This window comes from Scyliorhinus canicula, chromosome 14 (genome assembly GCF_902713615.1).
Source record: "Scyliorhinus canicula chromosome 14, sScyCan1.1, whole genome shotgun sequence".
In the NCBI taxonomy this organism is placed as follows: domain Eukaryota; kingdom Metazoa; phylum Chordata; class Chondrichthyes; order Carcharhiniformes; family Scyliorhinidae; genus Scyliorhinus; species Scyliorhinus canicula.
The window spans coordinates 110,838,605-110,860,290 of record NC_052159.1 but is presented as its reverse complement, the minus strand read 5'-3'; the positions used below and the strand labels follow the sequence as shown (position 1 = coordinate 110,860,290).

Below are 21,686 nucleotides of genomic sequence, written 5' to 3'. Positions count from 1 at the left end.
TCTGATCCTGAAGTTAAGTGTTGATGCTGTCGTAAATGCCGTCACATTTCTCGACGGCGTCAACATGGCCTCAGGGGCAGCAATTCTGACCCCACAGGGGGCCAGCACAGCACTGAAGTGACTCACGCCACTCCATTGCCGATCCCCGGCGTTAGATTGGTGCCGCAGGCATGCGCAGTCGGGCCGGCACCAACGCGCGCATGCGCAGTGGGACCAGTGTGATTGCCACGCATACGCACTGGCTCCAACGTAACATGGCGTCGGGCTACAGGGCCTGGCACGGAACAAAAGAGGCCCCCAGCCCGAGAGGCTGGCCTGCCGATCCCTCCCTCCCGGCCAGGCCGCCCCCAGGTGCATCCACGCCAAAAGTCCCACCGGCTAAGAGCAGGTGCGGACGGCGCCGCTGGGACGCGGCTTTTTTAGCGTGGCCACTCGGCCCATCCCGGACCGAGAATCGCCGGGGGGGGGGTGGCTCCGTAGAATCGCTGGACTTCCGTCAGGGCAGCGTGGCGCGATTCGCGCCAGACCCAGTGATTCTCTGGCCCAGCCCCGAGGTGAAAGAATCTCGCCCACTATTTATGTTTCAAAAGGCACACATCAAAGTGAGAATTGGAATGTAATAACATGAGATGGAACAATAACATATTATTTTTGCCACCTCTAGAAGGAATAAAAATATGTCAAAACCAAAACGGAGAGAGCAGATAAAGAGATGAAGAAATATTGTCCACTTGACTGTTGTCTCACTTGTGCCGTCATGTTTTCAGGTATCCTTTTTGCCAAAAGTTACTGGAAAGAAGCAGGGAAACATTTTATAAGAGAAAGTAGCTGGATTGCTTCACCTATCATGAAAAAAGGATTCCAACAAGAATGTATGGAACTTCCACCAAATATGTCATTTTGAAAGATAAGATTAGTATCCTTGTCAAAAGAAAAATCCAAAATGTTGTTAATAATCATAAGAATAATTTTCACTCATGTCACAAGTAGTCTTACATTAATACTGCAATTAAGTCACTTTGAAAATTCCTGAGTTGCCACACTCCGGCGCCTGTTTGGGTACACAGAGAGAATTCAGAATGTCCAAATCACCTAACAAGCACATCTTTCGGGACTTGAGAAAGGAAACAAGAGCACCTGGAGGAAACCCAAGCAGACACAGGGAGAACTTGCAGACTCCGCACAGACAATGACCCCAGCCGGTAATCAAAACCGGGTCCCTGGAGCTGTGAAGCAACAATGCTAACTACTGTGCTACCATGCGGCCGAAAGCTAGTGTCCCAATTATGGGGCGGGATTCTCCGCAAACCGGCGGGGCGGGCCACTCCGGTGCCGAGGAGTGGCGTGAAACACTCTGGCATCGGGCCGCTCCAAAGGTGCGGAATCCTCCGCACCTTCAGGGGCTAGGCCGGCGCCGGAGTGTTTGGCACCGTGCCAGCCGGCGCCGAAGGGCTTGGCGCCATGCTAACTGGCGCCGAAGGGCCTCCGCCAGCCGGCGCGAGTTGGCAAATGTACGGGAGCACCAGCATGTGCTGGTGTCATCCCAGTGCATGCGCAGGGTGGTTCTTCTCCGCACCGGCCATGGCGGAGGTTGATAGCGGCCGGGTGCGGAGGGAAAGAGTGTCCCCACGGCACAGGCCTGCCCACGGATCGGTCGGCCCCAATCGCGGGCCAGGCCACTGTGGGGGCACCCCTCGGGGCCAGATCCCCCGCGCCCCCCCCGAGGACTCTGCAGGCTGCCCGTGGAGCCAGGTCCCACCAGTAAGGACCTGTTGTGATTTACACCGGCGGGTCCCGCCGAAAACAGGCCCATTGCGGGCCGGGGAATCACTGGGGGGGGCACTGCCACCAAAGCCCCGGTGCCGGCGGGGGCGAGATTCACGCCGCCCCCCCGGTGATTCTCCGACCCGGCCGGGGTGGGTCAGAGAATCCTGCCCAAGGTTCCACTTCATTGTAATTTAAAAGAACGGGGGATTGACAAAAATGAAATAACACGGCAATTTAAACTGGTGAGATATGCCGGAACTACCATTGAGCCACGTTCCAGAAAGTTAATGGATTGCTGCAGATTTGTGATCAGAGCGCAAGGCTTCTCAGGCGAAGCTGGACATGCTGAACGGATATTCTGATCCAGTCAAGGAGACCAACTGCTGCATATGTAGAGAGACAGAAAATGCTAGGCTCTTACAAAATGTAAGTAGCTAGCTACTCATAACTAGAACTGAAGCTGCCTTCTGACGCACCATGTAGAGGGGCAAACAACTCCACATGGACTTCAATGAAATTTCCTTTAATAAAGTGCCTGACATTGTAGGGCAAAGGAATCCAGGTGGATCTTAATGGAAGTATTATACAAGCATGGAACCAGTCTCCTGGTTTGGTGGAGAAATGGGCCTGGACATGATTCCAGCATTCTCTGCTCCTGTGAGCTACTGTCTGGCACATGGCACAAATCCTAGACTAAAGTGGTAGCTAGTGAAATGGCTCTGTGTTTATGTTGATGGGTTACAACACAATTACTCCATACATTGATGTCAGCAGTTAGGAAACTAATTAATTTCCAGAGATGAGACAAAGAGACCTCAAAACCCAAACTATGTACTTATATAAATATTGATACAAATTAATATTACAGCAGAAATTCTTTAACGTGACATGAATCAATTAATGTGGCTAAAGAAGTTAACCTATTAAATATTCCTAGATAAACAATCACTCCTAAAATGCCGCAAGACACTTTCTTAAATTGCTTGACCAAACCAAATGGTTTATTTTAGTGTGCTTATTCTAATGTGTTTATTTTGTTAATAAAGACCAAATGCTTGAAGCTGAAAATGCACAGAAGGATTTTGGATCTTCAAGATTAACGTTTGAGGCCATTTGAACTTGCCATAAAACATTACAGCCTTTGAGTGACAGGGTGATACTTAAAATGGGCAGGGATTCTTAGTGCAACGTTTACCGACTGCTACCTTCAACACAGAGAACCCCATGATTATTGGAATCATTCCTGCTTTAATTAGAAGAGTAAATCAGGCATGAGCTAAGTTACGGTTTTTAAAGACTTCTAACATTACTCTTGCAACAAATAACATTGGCGTAATTTAATTCACAATTAAATTCATAATTCTGTAAATGTGAATGATTTAAAAATGTATTGGGAAATGACTGGACAAAATTGTTTGCAAACGGAAAGGTAGCTCGAGATTTGGGATACTTTAAAATGTCAGGTTTAAACTGCTCTTTGTTATTGATCACCTGAGGATGTCGACAACACGATCTATACAGGTATCACACTCAACATCACCCATTTTGAGCAGAAAAGGCTTTCACTGATGACACAGACATCACTTTACCTTCATGTTGCCTCGACAAGACCAAGGTGAGACTATGTGGGTGATATATCTGATGAGGATAATGAAATAGAGCCAGGGGATTATTCTGCTGGTCATCATTGTAACCTTGGCTCAAAGGTTGTTCAAAGATTACGGCATTTACAAGTTGGCCTACTAAAAACATGCACGCACGAGGATTTCAAGAAGGGAGGACTGCCTATGATATTTAACATGGCTTGCTCCGTGTTACAAAGCAAATACCTCATGAGCTGCCCCTGACCAAACACAGTCAATAAGGTTAATGCAAACTGTTTGGATGTGATTTGCTCAAACAGAAAGGATAGATGTTACAATGTTTCCATGCATCATACTGGGAAAAGCAGCCTTTGATATGCATGAGTAAAGATTAAAGAGGAATTCAACAAACGGTTCCACAGTGAATGGTGACTTAGTGCAGAAAGAATCCATCCGGCAAGAAAAGTATTTCTGTAGAACTTCCTAATTCTAACTTCTATGGTTTTAAATATTATTAATTTTGTTTAATGACAAAAATGAAATAGGTTCAGGCACTAGTGAAACAAAAACAATTGCTTTCTTCATCTTGGAGTGACACTGGAGTGGGATGGGGATCAGGGTGATTGAAGTCAAGCAGCAAGTTTTCAACTGGAACATTCTCCTCAGAGGCTCACCCCCAGAAGCATACATTGGGTAACTACGCACAGTATGACTGTCTTTCTGTCCGGTGGCATACTGGCCCAGGTTCCCAATATGGGAAACTTTCCGGACATGGACCTCTGTGCCTCTGTGCCTGTAAGGGTGAAGATGGAAATGAGTAGTAAATCAACTACTTACAATCTGAATCCAATAATTATTTCTCATGAGGTGCCGAATCTACATAAATGTGAGCAAACTTTGTTCATCCTGTCATGAAGTGCATTAAAATTGTAGTAATGGGGTGAAGATCAATAGTGAAAGTATTGATTAACCCACTAGATGCTGCGTGTGCTCGGCCTCTCATTTGCACTTGAAACTAGGCACATGCAGTAAGTATAAAGACATTAAGAAATTCCAATACCGCTGCATCTGAGACATACCAGGGATAGAATAGCGTATAATTATGCATTCAAGGCCTGCTGCTCTGTCCATTCCTTTTAGTGGAGTATCCTGGACTGGAATGTACGTATGTTTAAGGCCAGGAGTGGTCATGTCAGTATTTATATCCCAAAATTCATACACTTGACAGTAACCGATTCTAGAGTGAATTTTTATATTTTAAGCAGAACATTCATTTTTCAGCAAAAATGAAGTGTAAAACTCGCTGTGCATATTGTGTACTTAGCAATGCATGTTTCAGACACCAAGGTCAGGAATTTCCTCAGATTTTATACTGCATTCATAAATCCACCAGAAGCGCATTTACATCTGCAGCCTTTACTGTCTTGCTAGTGGCCCCATAAAGAGGCAGAACTGATTTGTTGGTCTCCATGCTGAGAAACTGAATCTGCTTTATATTTGAATCAAAATGCACTTATGTTACTAACTTGTATTTATAAATATTTTGGGCATATATTTGGTTGTTGATCTTTGGAATTCTCTATCTCAGCAAATTGCGGGTGCTCACGGAGTCATATATTCAAGACAGAGGTCAGTAAATATTTGAGGACTAAGGGAATTAATAGGTGGATAGTGCAGGGAAGCTGAATTGAGATAGATCAGCCATGATTACTTTGAATGGCAGAGCAGACTTAAAAGGTTGATTGGCCTACTCCTGCTCCTATTTGTGTTACTTTGTGTATTAAATTTGGTTAATTATTTTGTGATATGGTCCCAGTTTTATAAGTTGAATAAATTACATTAGTGCTTAAAGGCCAAAGTTTTTGTCTACAGCTTTGAAACACAGCTATAGGAGGGACTCATCAGAATAAATGTAATCAAGAGAATAAGTGATGCAGAAGATATAATTCAGAAGCGGCTGATGGAATTAATGTGTCACTAGACAATGACTGTGTGTGTTGTTTTGAGAAGAGCACATTGAGAATCATATTTAAAAAAAACAATGTTAAATGATGCGAGGGGGTAAAATATCTATTTGGTTAGTTGGACATTCATCCATCTTAGAAGACAATGGACTATGCCAGTGGTGTGGGTCACTTCTGTACTGAGCATTGTCTGTTGTGGCTACAGAGGCAGATTTGTGAGTGGCAAGCCCCTCCACAGTCCACATGAAGGAATAGCATTGTCCTGGGGTTGACTGATGTTTTTTTCCTTCCTGCGGGCTCTATTTTCCACCATTTGGTAATTTATTTTGCCCTCTGCATTTTCCCTGCCCTTTCTGACCACTTGACCCAAGACTCTGGTCAGCAATGAAGTCTTCCATGAATAAACTCCAGTTACTTGAAATCTCCTTGTATTGGAGATGTGGGCAACCTATTGGTCTCAGGTCAATAGCAAGCTTACCATAGTGTCTTTGGGGACAAGGCTCTCATCCATTTGGCTCACATGATCCAATCAATGGAGTTCCCACTGACTCAATAGAGCAAATATGCTGGGGAAACCCTGAAGCAGGGCTGTTCTCTCCAGGGCTCAGGCCTGGGCAGATAGTTTGGATACCCTGAGTTTCCCAAGCATCAGTATTAGCATGGCTAATACTGTCCAAAGGAAGGATGAAACCATTACTGTTTGGTACCAGTTCCGCAGCAGGAGTTGCTGGAAAACTGCCCGACAGATGAAAGATTTCTGCCTCTGGGACCCACTATGAATTTTCTCTAAGGGTTTACTCTCTTAGTTTTCTACTCTCCTGAGACACCCACAAGAGTGGGCCTATTTACCCACAGTTGGAGGTTTGGTTCGTGGGCATTAGGGCAAAGCCACATGCAGTGGGCCTCCTAGCAGGCACCTAGGGTCAGAACTCCTCAGAGCCCCTATAGTTTAGCCTGGGTCCACATGGTTATCAGTTTTTGAATGTTGCCACAGGGAGGCACTACACAGAGTTGCTGATGAAGAGGCTATGTACTGACAGGAGTGACTTATACACTCAGCTCTCTTTTTCACAATAGTCATACTGCTAGTCAGTGGTAAGAGCTGAAAGCAAGAGGTGATAAACAGACATATCACTACACATCATTACACACCACCCATGATGCATCACAACAACTGGAGACACATGAAATTTCTATATAATGGTGCAAATTAACATATCGAAGTTGCTATAGACTTAGAAGATAATACTTTATAAATTGTAAGAAAATGTATTGCTTTGAGTTCTAAAACTGCTAGAAAGCACACCAATCAAAATTCACAATTTTCTGGTGTGAGGAAGGAGAATGTTATGCTTCAGGTCAAATTATTTGCACTCTCTTTAGAAGTCTCTCATGAGATTTAATGGCCTTGTTACGCCTTTCAAGATCTTGAAATGACGCAATCTGGATACGGCCCACAATGGACGGGATCCAGATTTGCATCTTCAAGTCAGCAGTAAGGTTCACTTGAATATGCTCTCGTTACCAAAGGCACAGGGTCTAACCCCCACACCTTGGAGGCCCCGAGTGAGTGCCATTTAGCACTGGTCTCCACCAACACGGACCTGGCGAACCAGCACTTGGGGGTGAGGGAGGGGTGAGTGGTACCGACATTAGGGGGGCGTTCCCCAGGTGATTGGGGGCCCCTGGGTAGTCGGACCCTGGGCAGGGTGCTAACCTGGCACCCCAATGCCACTTGTGCACTGCCAGTCTGACACCCTGGCAGTGCCACCTGGGTGCCACACTGACACTACCAGGGTGCCCAGGTGGTGCTGAAAGGGGCACTGCCAAGTGGCAGTGGAAAGGTAACTGGGCGATCTTTAGCCTGTGCTGGGATTGGGCCTGAGGTGCCCTGCCCCTATGAGGTGGGTGTGGGAGGCTCGAGGACCCCCTCATTGGTAAGTTAGGGCTTTGGGGGGTTCAGGTGGCCGCGGTGGGGTTTCAGAGATCGGCCCACACTGGTGAGCAGAGCTCATTACTACAGGAAATGGGACTAAGTGTGGCCTCGGTGGGACATTTCTCTTTGGGCCCAGAAATGAAGCAGAGTCCCATTTAATAGTGGGTCGTTCTTATTGCTGCAAGCTCCAGTAAACACATGGCTAACTTGCCCGCCATGGGATTCTGTTTAATTTCCATTAAATCGTGCCCTCTTTATCTAACACTGGGAAAGGTTGCCTTCAACATTGCACCAGCAGGCTGCAATTTGCGAACTAGTTTATCAACATTTTTTAAAAATCTTTTGTTGAAACTACCCTTGACTATGCAAAATATTTCATTTCTAGTTAACAGGCAAAACCCATAACTCAGCAGCTGCCTGCATCTTTTATGGGGTAATTCATCAGCAAACGTTTGATAAAATCTATGCTCGGTGTTTAGATAAGATAAATATATTTAGTTTGTCCAAGAATGAAAACTCACTTTGTTTATTTTTCTGCACAGAAAAGTTTCACAAGTTTCACAAACGCAAGATGTTTTTCCAGTTATCTTTTTGCCAGGCTTATTGATTCAATTTTGGAATGGTAGGAATCATGAGAAGTGCCAATTTTTGGTTAGCATTTGTTCCCCAGATTCCACCATTGTTTACGAAACTCTATGTTTCCCAATGGGAGAGCTTTGGCATCTCAGTTCATAATCTGGTAACCTGTTTACACAAATAGCTTTGTTTTCATTTCCATCTTGCACAACGGTTTTACGAATACCTCATTCGGAGCAAATCAGAATAACAATATTCTAAGCAGCTGGCTCTGAACCATGTTTGTGGTACACCAAATTGGCATTAAGGTTACATTTCTTCTCGAGATTGTTTTGCATTCAATTAAGATCATTTGAAGGCATCTTTGTGAATTTGTTCAATGAGTAGCTGGTCAATAGAGAACAAGAAGTTCCCAGCCCGGATTCACAATCCACACTGGGTTTGTTAATAACAGTTGAGTGTAATTAAGAGTATTGCAATTGTATTTGTGTTCCTTGGGTTTGGGAGAGGGGGGAGGGAAAACACCCTTCTTCCAATCGGTGTCTGTGTGGACATTAGGTCTGGACAGATAAAATGTGTCCAAATTTCTCACCCTTACTCATTGACAAGGCTCACAGATGAAGAATATTCATTTGAGTGAGGGATTGTGGAGTGAACATCACTGGAGTGCTGAAGACAATATCTTCAGGGGAGGAGTAACGGGGAGAGAACGGAGGAAACAGGTGAAGATTCTTGGCAAGAAAGCATTTGCCCATTTTTTTTCAATCTTTTCTTGCATGTTTAAAGTGACACAGAAACATTAGACGAACACTTGAAACTCCATAGCAAACAAGGTTGTGGATCAAATGCAGAAAAATGGGATTAGAATAGATTGGTGCTTGATGACCAGCACAGACAGGGTGGGCTGAAGGGCCTCTTTTTGTGCTGAAAAACTCTATGACTCTATGAGAAACCTTAAAACCTAATCAGAACCTCGCAAACACTTTCACAAATTATTTAAAACCGGATTGTAAAAATTCATCCCCTTCCAGGCAAATCACATGGTGCCATTTAAAGGCCCAAATTGAAAAAGTCCCCTTCCAAACGGCACAGAACAGATTTGTCCTGCCAAAATACTAATTAAACCAATGAAACAGTTGTCACTTGCTCTACCTGGTGGAACATGAAGATGCTTTCAAAATTCAGTTGGGTATGCTCTTGTGCCAAAATCCTTTTATCATTCCACACAGGGACAAAAATGAACACTTTTACAAATATAACAGGCTCTTTATAAGTCAACCAAAAGGGAGCCACCATGCTTAGGCAAGAATTTCTTGTACTTTCCCATTTCCACAATCTCCTCTATGCCAACTTTAAATGCCTTTTTATGAAAGATTCAGCATTTGATACTTCATTTATTTAGGCTTCCTCCCATTTCCTGAGACTGAAGGAAGACCAGCTGGATATTGCTGGGATCATGGTGGGGAATGGCTGGCATGGATACTGAAGATCAGACCAGTTCTGCTAGGTAAGAAACAGCACTCTGAAACATAGTTAACAGAGCACTGCAAGAACAATGTGGTATGTTTATCTTTGCCTCTCTCATGGAGTGTGAGACCAAAGCTTGTGCCTGAAAGATGGCTGCATCAAAAGCGCTCTGTTTTCCTTTCAGATAACCTCAGCCCCACCAATCCTCCTGCGTTCTGTTGCTACTCAGCATGTTCCTGTCTGTGGCACAAATAGATGAAAGAAACAATCTCAAAGCGAGCTTAATCCGACCGAATAGCTGCTGCTGAGCCAGGAGTTAAAAAAAACCTAACCAACCCATGGTACAATCTGGAGCTTTAGGCATACAGGGCTTCAATAAAGCAGCAAATTAAATCTACCTTTTTCATATTACACACAATGAATGAACAAGAACTGAGCAGCTTTTCTTTACCATCCTCCAACCCAAGCCAAAAAACAGGCCTTTTATATATCCTAATCCCAGCCTTCTCTTATAGAGTAAAATGCTCAACAGCTCTAAACACTGCTTCACTCCTTTCCTTTTCAAATTACAATGATAGATGTGTCAGTTTGGACATGAACAAAATCTATATGTTGCCTTGGCAACCCCTGGTTCCCGCTTATATTTTGTATATAAAATGGGTGCATTTGCTGTATTATTAATCAGAAAGGAATGGATTGGTGGTTTGCTTTAGAAACGATCAGATTACTACAGTTGATGTCTTTGTGACTGTTTATTTCAATCATACTAGATCCGGCTCTTTCTATTCTGTCCTTTGATTTACATTACGGCTCCAATCTGCAGTGTAATCCTTTCATTGTCAATTACTTGAGGGCTGATTTCCTTTTAAATAGAAGATGATTGTGTTATGGCTTTCTTCTAATTTTCAATTCCGCACTTGAAAAAAGTCTCAATAGAAAACACAGAGATACATCAGCAAACAAACACTTAAAAGTGTCAAAAAAAAGTTTAATCTATATCTAAAGCTACGCATATCAATATGGAAAAAATGGACATAGTGGATGAAAGGTCATCAACCTGGAACACTAACTTTGTTTTCCTCCCCTCAGATGCTGCCTGCCCTGCTGAGTATTTCCAGCCATACGTTATTATTTTAAATTTCCAACATCCATAACATTTTGCTTCTGTATTAGGAGAACACGATGCAGTGTCACTTGTGGCAAATCTATTCTTAAAATTCTCAACTCCAGTTAAATTACAGGAAAATGTACCGCAATGAATTGCCTTATTATAGTTTGGCTCTGTAAGGAGATTGAGGGATAAAACACGTCCATATGAAAATGATTAGTTTAACTCTCAGCAGTTAGGGAAACCTGTTCATCAACTTTTCATTCTGCAGGTTCTCCACACAAAAATCATGCTTTGAGGTGCAAAGCCTAACTTGTGATAGAAATAGGGTGGCATGGTGGCGCAGTGGTTAGCACAGCTGCCTCATGGCGCTGAGGACCCAGGTTCGATCCTGACCGCGGGTCACTGTCCGTGTGGAGTTTGCATTCTCCATGTGTCTGCATGGGTCTCACCCCCACAACCCAAAGATGTGCAGGATAGGTGGATTGGCCACGCTAAATTGCCCCTTAATTGGGAAAAATAAACTTGTGATGGAATGTATATTATGACAGTCCAACTTACTAAGAAAAACCTCAACTTTATTGCCATTGCTCATGAGCTTTTCTAACATTTTCTACTTACACCCAAATTATCCAACATCAAAAAACTGCTTTTGCCTGACCTAACTTCTGCCATGGAGACACAGGAGTTGCATTTACTTTTGTTACTTTCCCCATTTGTAAACTAAAGGAAATTGAAGGCTGATTTACTACACATAAGCATTATGTGTGTATTCCTTTAATATAACATCATTTCAATCAACAGTTTGGTGCACAAATCATATTGAAATCCCTTGACATAAAAGTAGACAAGCAGGTTATCTTTTCAATGAAAGCTTGAGTGTCAAACCTTGCAAATGGACTTCCTATCTCCGCTTAATATATAGAGATCTGCCTGACAGTACAATAAGCAGTTTGGTGCACTGCCTTTCCCACGATTGATCTGGAGGTAAGTAAGATTGAGAAATAGGTTTGCATATTTGCCAAATTAAAATTCCTCAGGGGTTAAGCATGAAGGTGGGAGGGTAAAGTCTGAAGAAAGGCGTCTCATGATTTTCTTTTGCTTTCAGGCAGCTGAACCTTCTGCATTCCCGTGCAATTTTTCAGACAGGAATATGGGACAAATATAATAACAATGAGACTGCTGTTAGCAAGTACAGATTTGTTTTGTCATGCTCCTTTAATTGGTATTTACGGCTTCTTTTCACATTTCCTGCTGATTTCCATGCACAGTTCTTTGTAGCAATTTATTTTTATCAAATTTTTGGTTTCTTCATCAGAGTGCAGCAACTTCAAAGTCTCCTGACAATAACGCATCAGACTGGTTTTAATAAGCATAGCAGCACTTTTAAAAAGCAGGTACAAATCTGTGCAGAACTGGAGACATGTCAATTAATTTGTGAACACTTAAAAGGCATCAAGACAACTGTGTACTGTTTTATGTGTAATCACACGCCCATCCTATCAAGTGTCATTGGATCACCAGGAGAGTCAAAATGCACCAACATTTTGCATGAGCCATCATCCTGGTTAATGATGGTTCCTGCTAGAGTTAAAGATTCCCCATTAAAAGAAAATAAGGATCTTACTTCTACAGGCTCAAGTTGTCCAGAACTTACAAGTTGTTTTAACAGAATGTTGCAAAAGTACACACTACAGTACAAAAGTACATGGTTATACGTATTGGACCATATGACAGCAACTTCATCCTTTTTTTCTTTATTTTTTTAAATTTAGAGTACCCAAATCATTTTTTCCAATTAAGGGACAATTTAGCGTGGCCAATCCACCTAGCCTGTACATTTTTGGATTGTAGGGGTGGAGCCCACACAAACACAGGGAGAATGTGCAAACTCCACACGGACAGTGACCCAGAGCCGGGATCGAACCTGGGACCTCATTGCCGTGAGGCTGCAGAGCTAACCCACTGCGCCACCATGCTACCCAACGTTCTCCTTTTTTTTAACATTTAAGAAAGGAAAATATAAGTCCTGGTATAAATGCAAGTTCTGTGGCCTGTTCCAAATGCTATCAATATGCACCTGCTTATCTACAAATAAAGAAATGCCTAATACATTGAGATTAGTTTGCATCATTCAATGATCAGTTTAAGAGGACTCATCAGTCCTATTTGATGTAAAACTGCTTGACACAAGAATAATCCCTGGAGGTAACTCACAGGGGTTTTCCCAGTGAGATTACAAATTCCCTCATAAGATATTGCTGTATGAATCTGCAGCATGTTCATATCAAAGACAATCAAATTTTAAAAGCGACATAAACATGCTTATTCTATGCAATGAAATGTCCCTTAATGTTTCATAAGGATGAATTTGTTACAAGGCCATGTTAAGCATCTGTATGCTAATTTTACCCACGATCATTCCCAGGCTCGTATAATTTATGTTTTCAGTTGTGACATTACATGAGGTAGTCTGTGCTCTTGAAATCTGGTCATGTCAATGTATTCCTTGTACAATGAAATGAAATGATGCTCTTGAACTTGAAACTATTTATTATTGAACTTAGATATGTTGCTCATTAAGAGAAAAGATTGGTTTAAGCCATGATTAGATTTTGAGAATTGGAACTTATATATAATTAAGATTACGAAGGAAGGATTTTTCTTAAGTGTCACAAAACAAGAAACAAATTAATTATCTTAAGATCTTAAACCACCTGATTTTCAAAATGGTTTTAAAGAATTATGTACTGAAAAACTTTATAATATTTACAGAAGTGAATTTACTTGTCTGAACCTACAGCAAGAAAGATGCCTATAGATCATTATGGGTAAGATGTGTTGCCTGAAATTAGTGACATATTGAAGGAACCTATTTTCAAGCATTATTCGGAACAATCCGATCCTTGCTCCTCTCAAACTTTTCCAAGAAGGCCAAGGGACATCTGTGGGCCCCTGGTTCTTTATCATCCCTGACTTAGGGACACAGAAACTAACAATCACACTCCCAATGCTATCCTGTGTCACATCTCTTGGCACACTATATCACAGTGTGGCATTTAACTACTGAACCAGGTCGCCAAAGGAGCCTAGCGATGTAGCTTTATTAATAAACATTCCACTGCATTGTTGAAAAACTGTCTCTTTGCAGTAACAGTAAACATAACTGCCAGGAATTAATCATTTGGGCTATTTAAGGTAGTTGGCCCTGAACTGGGAATATGTTAATTGAAATCAAATCAAATCTCAATATTTCATCCTGCCACCAAATAGCCACATCAGTGCACAGCATACTCTTGTTTAAATTATGCCTGTGAATTTTGAAGGCCTCAATAATGCAGATGAGTTTTCAAAATGCAAATGAAATAACTTGTCATCTAAGAGCTGTCCTTTCTCTGAAAAGTGACATGCCTTTTAATAAAATAAAATCCATTTTCTGGCCGTTCTGGGTATGTGAACATAAAGCACGGTCTTTCTGTTCAGTATCAGTGTCGGTATTAGTATTTCTCCTGCTCTGTGTGCCATGAGCTGCTACTGCCTGCTCCCTGTCCCCAACCTCCAAGGAGACTAATGGCTGGGATATTATGTCTAAAATAATGACAAGTCTTTTTTTCTTTGTGGTTAGGATTATTATGGTGTAAACCTGGATCCTGCCCAGAATCTGCTTTTATCGAAAAATATCAAGGGTGTTGCCTCTACCTTTGATGATTTGAACTAACCAGACAGGCTGAGGTAAAATGTGCTGTACGCAGGCAATTGGTAGAAATTATATTTTACTCTCGTCTCTTTGAATTCCTTTCAGGCAGAAAGCACAATTGTGGCACCGGGATTCAGAGCAAATAACAATCTTTCCCAACGTCCTCTATTCATGACAGGAATTAGAAAAAAAAATCTTTTACTGAGGTAATCAATCCGGATTCAAAAGCAATATTATTAACGATATATGTGCAGCCCCTCAAAAGTCTCCCCTTAAAAGCACACTACAATCCCTAAAGATGCCAACGATTTTCCATTTTATTTTTTTAAAATCATGAATAATTATAGTTCACCATGTCCTATTGTTTGGTCAGAACAGATTGGTTTTGTCAATTGGTTTTCTTTATTAATCTACCACCTGGTAGCCCATAGAACTTCAACAGAAATGCATTTTGTTGGGAAAAACTTCCATCAATTAGAGAAATATTGAAACAATGATTTGCGAGAATAAAAACGGCACCCTTCTTAATTAATCCGTCATCACAGGAAAGATATTAGTACCACAGAAAAGGTACAGCCAAGGAATGATGCCAGAAATGAGAGGTTATCAACATAAAAAAATGTTGCACTGCCACAGAGAAGATTAAAAGAGGGATCTAATAGAGGCTTTCAGAATTACGGAGGGTTTTAGGAAGAGGTCAATAATGAAAGATCCATTCCACTCATTAGCAGCTGGCTAGCAAGGAGGGAGAAATTCAAGAATATTAATGAAAAAACAAAATAGGCAAGCTGCAAACATATTTATATTTTAGATTATTCGAACATGGAATGCCTTAACATGAACAACTATTGAAATACAGGTTCCAATATAATCAAGAAGGGAACTGGATAAGAATTTGAAAAAAATGTAAAGGATATGAGGAAAGGGACAACGTAAATTAGATTCAAACAGATAGCTCCCGTTGAAGAACGAGCACAGTCAAAATGGGTTGAGTGACCTCCATGTGTGCTGTAATTTGCATGGTTCTATAATCAATACAATAATATGGTCTGTTTCAGTATATTATGAACACAGCTAAACAGAATAACAAGCTGGGCTATTGATCAAATCATCTGCTATTAAGCAGCAATGAAAAGGTGAATGAAAAATGAAGATCATCCTATGGTTAAAAATAGGCAGCACACCCGCACCAGATAATGGTCTTTTGTATGTATATTGGAAAATTTACTTTTTTTGCACATTAGTGTATCTGGAAAATGTTAACTGAAAACAGTTCCAACTTTTTAAGGGGTTTCTGCCCATTTTGTGAGGATTTAAAGCAACAGAGCTGTTGCAAAAATGAGCAAACAACAGTAACTGGAGGGCGGTAATTGTGTATAAGACTTCTGTCTAAGTACACCCCCTGATGCAAACCACCAACACTGTGTAGTTCTCTTTACTCTAACTGGCATTGACTGCCAGCACTCATGAATAAGCAAAATACTGCACCCTTGCTACTGTGATAAGGCAATTACGTTTATGATAAAATGGGACTGATATAATGTAAGTAATACAACTCTGGGACATAGTGGTAAATAATTATTGCAAACCCTTGTGAGTAAAATTAAAACTCACAAAGTTTTTTTGGAAGGGGGAAATTTATTAAAATTAATTTTACATACATTAGGTCACTATTTGTGGAATAAATCATCTGGCTACGTCATTGATTGAAAATATGAATTATCTTTCCACCTCTTTGAGTTCCAAGAGAGTTATGGAGATAGCATTTGAGTATAGGGAATAATGATCACATAAGTTACAGGTATTAGTGAATTAAACTATAATTGATCCATGCTTCCTGTAAATACAGCAGAAACATTGGAGTGACATTATACTAAGCCGGCAAAAATGCAAATGCTCTGTTCTCTCCTCACTAGTGAACAAACAAGCAGTGAACCTATACTTGTGCTAATGCTCCATCTGAACCGGTATACTTATGAACAGGATGCTCATTAATCTCAACATACTACATGGACATTCTCTGGTGAGATTGCATCAAACCAATGAGCTGTAGAAAATGATCAGTTCCCTGCAATGCATGAAGACACTTTCTGACTCATTGCAAAGCAGACTGCACAGATCTGACAAGCCTACCCTTGTCAGGCAGTTTAAGGGCCACCTTGAAGTAGGCCCTTGTAAACAGATGCACAACATAGTGAAAATACAATAACTTCAAAGCAAAGTTTGAGTCTCCTTAGATTTTTCAACTCTGGTAGAATATAATGCAGCAGGTTTCTGTACATCATTTTCTATCTCCAACAGCCCATCTAGTCAGCAGACATCACTCCATCTCCAATATTTTAATAAGTAATAAACAGAGGTGCTAACAGAAAAAGAGTACCCTTTTTAATGGCACTATGGTTTTTTCTTTCTCCTGGGTTGCTCATAATGGTGTCCATGGAGAATGGATCTTCCAGGGGAATCTTAGAGGACTGGCAACTTTGTCGTCTGTATATATTAAGGTATCTGGTCTATAATGATTATGCTTTGAACAAAGCAATTGACCACTCAAAGTCTCAAACCCCAAGATGGGAATATTGTTAATGCACCATCAGGTGCAATATTCCAGTTATTCTGATGAGAATACTCGATTCAGATTGTAAAATTGTCTCAAAATGCTTTGCACAATCTGGCAATGGTTAGGAAATAGATAGTCCAGTCCCCTGTCCCAGCCCCAGTCTAACTTGTGGGAAATATGATGATTTCCAGAAACCGAGAAAAATATCAATAACCCATAAATATTGTTTTTTTAAAAAGTCACAGGCAGCTACCGACTGAGATTTCGGTGGAAGGATTGGCTGCTTTAAACATCTGACGAGTGACCTCTGTAGGACTGCAATGTTTGGAAAGATCTGCATCTCCCGCCATGAACTAAAAAAAACGGCTCTTGAGAAATAAACCTCTTATCATCTGACTGAAATTTCCGTTCATTTTTCATTAGAAGTCTTTCAACTTCAAAAAAAATAATAATTAATACCAGAGTTTCTAATTTGTTAATGTTCTGGTTAATGTCTGACTTGAGTACACCGATTAAAAAATGTTGAAGCAGTTTCATGTTTGGTATTGGTAATTTGCATTGTGTGTGTACAGGAACAGCACCAACATTCCTGTCAACATTACTGTCGAACTAAATTGAAGGATTTATTAAACATCATAGCTTGTTTAACAGGACAAGTGTTCGGACAGGCACTAGGGCCAAAATTAATATTCATGTTGACCGCGAAATTGATCAATGCAGGTTCTTACAACACCAGGTTAAAGTCCAACAGTTAGAAGGAGCCGTGCTCCGAAAGCTCGTGTTTGAAACAAACCTGTTGGACTTTAACCTGGTGTTGTAAGACTTCTTACGTTGATCAATGCAGGCCAAGCTTTGAGTTTCACAAGCAGAGTACAAGGTTTCACCACACGCCCTTCTCAAAATCCCAGGGTTAAAACATGTGGGTTAAACAGGGTTAAAACTCTTTAAGGAGAGAGAATTGGGAGATCAGGGCCGGTTTACCGCAAGCACCGTTTTTTGCTCTGTGCCACTCGCTTACTGTAATAACGGTGAACATTTTAAGATCTAAACTATTCCAAGAACACGCTGTGACAAAAACAAATCTTTCATCCGCACAGGGTGAGTTTTAACAAGCGGGTAAATTGGGTGATTATGGGTCTGTTTCACGTTCCCTTCAGCATTCAGTATCACCCAGTTAGTTACCTGTTGCTTGCGGGGTGGGGGGGGGGGGGGGGGGACGGTGCTGCCTTGGGAAACAAACTGAAGAAGGATTCATTGCAACCTCCTCCTAACCTTCTTCCTTCTAGTGGCCGCTGACGGGGTTACTTCAACTTGTCTATGGGGTTGTTGGAAGTGAAGCCTCGAGTGCACACATACATGGCAGGGGCAGAAGGTGTCAGAGAGCGAGGAGGAGAGAGTAAGAAATGTACCCCACTCTGAACTTGATTCTCCACTGGCCATAACTGGAACAAATGTAGTCAGTCCGTATTTTCCATTTGCAATAATGTTCTTAAATTTTAAATTAATCAGACTCAATCCCAACACCCACCCTAAACACTGGGCCAAAATAAACCTGCAGAGCCACTCTTAAATTACACTTTCTGTAAGGTTTGGGGACCCAGGACAGAAGCGCCCTGGGCACTTTCGCCCAGGTTGTTTTTTTTTAGTTGGGAGGGGGGGGGGGGGGGGGGGGGGGCTGCGGTTGCGCTTTCAAAGTAAAGTCTCAAAACTTTCTTTCGCTTCCCAAAGGTGCGGAAGAAAATTGACTGTTTCTATTGAACGAAAGTGTCAACTTTGGCTGAAGATAAACGGCGAGGCTGTAATGTGATTTCTCAATTAATTTCACAGTTTTTATCCTGCGCCTAAATCTCATCCAAACCCTGTTAGGTTCGATCAAACTTCATCGATCCCAGATTTGGAGGAAAATGCAGTCTTAACATTTCCGCACCTTCCTTCCCCTCCTGTTTTTGTTTAATGCTGTACATCTATTTGAACACAAATAACTCATCCAATCATCTTCGCCGAGTTCAGAAGCAAAACAAAAAGTTATACTTCAGACTCTTGCGGGGAAATTTGGACATTCCGCCATCTGCAACACGGTGATATTTCCCCATTTTATAAGCGAACCTGTTACAAAACAAGTGGCAAGGGCTTTACAAATAGCTGTCTTGCGCTTTAAATAATATTTACATTTGTGACCAAAATTATTCCTGCGCGTTAAAATTCATCAACCGCCCAAAATTCCCGATTAACTTTAAATGCAGATGGGGTGAGCCACTTTTTGTGATCTAAGTATTTGCTTTTTCAAAACAAAAGTTGTGTGTGGTGTGGGAGGGGTGGTTGCAATCCTGGGTACATTTAGATTTGTCATCAGGTCTTCTAATCTTGACCTGTTTTTTTGGGAAGTGGGAGACTCCATTTACTTTAACACTTTAAACAAATATTTGCTCATTGAGTTTCCAACCGAAAAAAAGGTTTAATTCAGCTCCCCAGAAGAGGCTGATTCGTGGACAAAACACTTCACGGGCCAACACAGTTTTAACTGTTTGCTTTTCCTAAAGAAGGTTAAAATGATAGACTGCTCACTGAAATCTATCTGCAAAGGGGTCACTCGATGCGGGGAGGGTGGTGGTGGCTGGGGATGCCTGAGCTGACAGCGGGGCAGGTTTGAGGATTCACACATCAGAATGTAGAGTTACCTTTCATTTTTAACTTTCGCACCAATTGCGTTCTTCAGTCCCGAGAATCCTCGAAGCTGGACGAAGAAGGGTTTTTTTTTTGGGATGGGATGGGTGGGGGTTCGGTCACTTCGTTTTTGACTTGCAATTGGATGCATTTATCTCCCAGCGCGTGTGCCTCCGTGCAGGAATGGTAGGGGAGCTTTTGCCCCACACTCGATTTTTCTATGCCAACTTTAACCTGAGGATTGGGGTAAATTCGGGGCAAAGAAAGCTTGTGGTGTGGCACTGATTAGATTTCCTGCAGAATCGCCTTGCAGCGAAAAACAAACTTCGCCAAATGCAGGCTTCTAGTGTCGGTCGCAGAGTCTCGTCCACCACACTGACAGGTAGAATCGCTTTATCCACCCCCCCCCCCCCCCCAAGAACATTAGCAAAATCTTCGACTAACGCCACCTGCTTTTTTCCCCTATCTGACTGCCCGAGATACGCGTCTACTGAGGGTTCCACCAGAAATAAAGCTCTACCCGGTTCCTGTTGCGACCCCAGTCGCTCCTCTTTCGGGCTCCTCACATCAGTATCCCTGTTCTCCCAGAGAGGAGGGGGGGGGGGGGAGGTTACTGTTCAACCGCTCCTTAAATCCCCTCTGTCCTGACCCCTTCAATGTGTCAAACCTAGTCAGATTCAAGCGTTGAGACATGAGGCCAACAACTGCCCCCCGCAAGATATACCCCCCCCCCCCCAAACTCTGATCGAGGCCCCGTCTGGCTTCAATAGAAACAGCGAACTGTGTGCCCGCCCTCCCCACAGTTATCACAGGAGCCCCTTCAATACGAGGACGTGTGTGTCGGTGATCGCACCTTTGTGATTACAGCAACACTGAGATGGGTGGGCGGAAAGGGGGGGATTCAGCGCTGAATAGTTCACCTTGCCCTGTGTTCTCTGTGTATCTATACCACAAGCAACAAAACACCAGCGCTGCAGGTGTTGAGGCTAAACAAGATCATGATTTGTTTCACTTACTTGGGGTTTGAGGAATTCCAATATATAGGTGCCAGAATTTCACAGTTTGATATAGCCATCCTGCATGAAACGAAGAAAACTCCCAAATAGTATTTCCAAAGCGAGTTCCTTATCGCCATCATCACCGATCACTTTGTCCAGTATAGGTCGAAATATCTCTTTTTTTTCCGATTATCCTCGTCCCGGGCAAATGTCTGAACGGTATCCTTTTTCTAACAAAAAACCAAAAGCAACACTTCTGATCCGAGACTGCCTTGGCCGAAACTTGAAATGGCCTCTCCGCTCCCAGTTGCTGCTGCTCCGGTGAAGTAGTTGTCTGCAAGAGCGCTCTCACACTCGGCCGATCGCCTTCCTCATTCCCGTCCCCTTGGGTTACTTACAATCGCTGCAACTCTCTCTTTTTGTGTTGTGTGTATGTGTGTGTACCTGAGACACTTGCTTGCAAACCGCAGCGGCAGAATGAGGCAAAGAGGAAGAGGGGAAAGAAACACACACACAATCTCAGTGTGGCAAACCTTCTTTCTTTTCTTGCTAATAAATCTTGGTCGCGAAATATGTCCAACTGTGTCCGGTGGGTTGTTAGCACAACTGTGGAACGATGTGTGTGCACTCTGCCGCCCTGTGTGTGTGTGTTATATATATGCGTGTGTGTGTGTGTGGATATTTCTGTCTCGCTCAGCGCTCCACTTGGCCACTTACACGGTCCAGGACGTGATGAGCCAGCTCTTTGCAAGAACGTTATATACCACCCAGCAACCGGGTGCGAGCCACGCCCATACACCGCGCTCATTGGTCCACCTAGCCACCTGCAGCCGCCCCTCCACCTGACTGACAGACACATCCACGCTCCCATTGGTCCCTGAAGCCGTCAGTCAAAGCCTCCCTCGATTCCACCGTCCTTCCCCCCCTCCCCATCTCCATTGTTATTATTTCCTCGGTCTGAAGGCTGATCTGAGTGAGCAGTCAGCCTCACAGCACAGGTAACCAAATAAAACACCGCAAGTAAAACAACGCTGCAGCGTTTCTGTGCAAAATCCTCACACTGTTTCATTTGCACTTCCTAATTGGAAGCATTGCGGTTTAGCGCGAATCTCATTATCATTTGATAAAGGTGTTGACGGGGAGGGGGAGGGGGGCTGTTAGGGGAAGTTGGTGGGGCGGGGTTGCTCTCCTCAATCCACTGCATTCAGCATCACTTCAATAAACTGATAAAAGTTTCAGCTTTGCCATAAAGTTTAACGTGTTTCCCTGTCAAATTCCCTCTTGACTGGTCAATTCTGTAACATTGCATTGGGGGTGGGGAAAAGAGGACTGCGAAGGCAAGATTTCATATTTGCACAGAACAAATGGG

The 21,686-nt window shown here is 42.6% G+C and overlaps 1 protein-coding gene across 2 annotated transcripts in view; it reads right to left on the bottom strand.

Annotated features, from left to right (window-relative positions):
- LOC119977273 (ephrin-B2-like) overlaps window positions 1–21,045 on the bottom strand; it is a 68,300-nt gene extending 47,255 nt beyond the window's left edge. For both annotated transcript variants that reach the window (XM_038818014.1, XM_038818015.1), the window contains exon 1: window positions 20,336–21,045. In XM_038818014.1, coding sequence (XP_038673942.1) covers window positions 20,336–20,457 — 122 coding nt within the window. In that variant the 5' untranslated portion in view covers window positions 20,458–21,045. The remainder of the gene's footprint in view (window positions 1–20,335) is intronic.
- Between the last annotated feature and the right edge of the window lie 641 nt (window positions 21,046–21,686).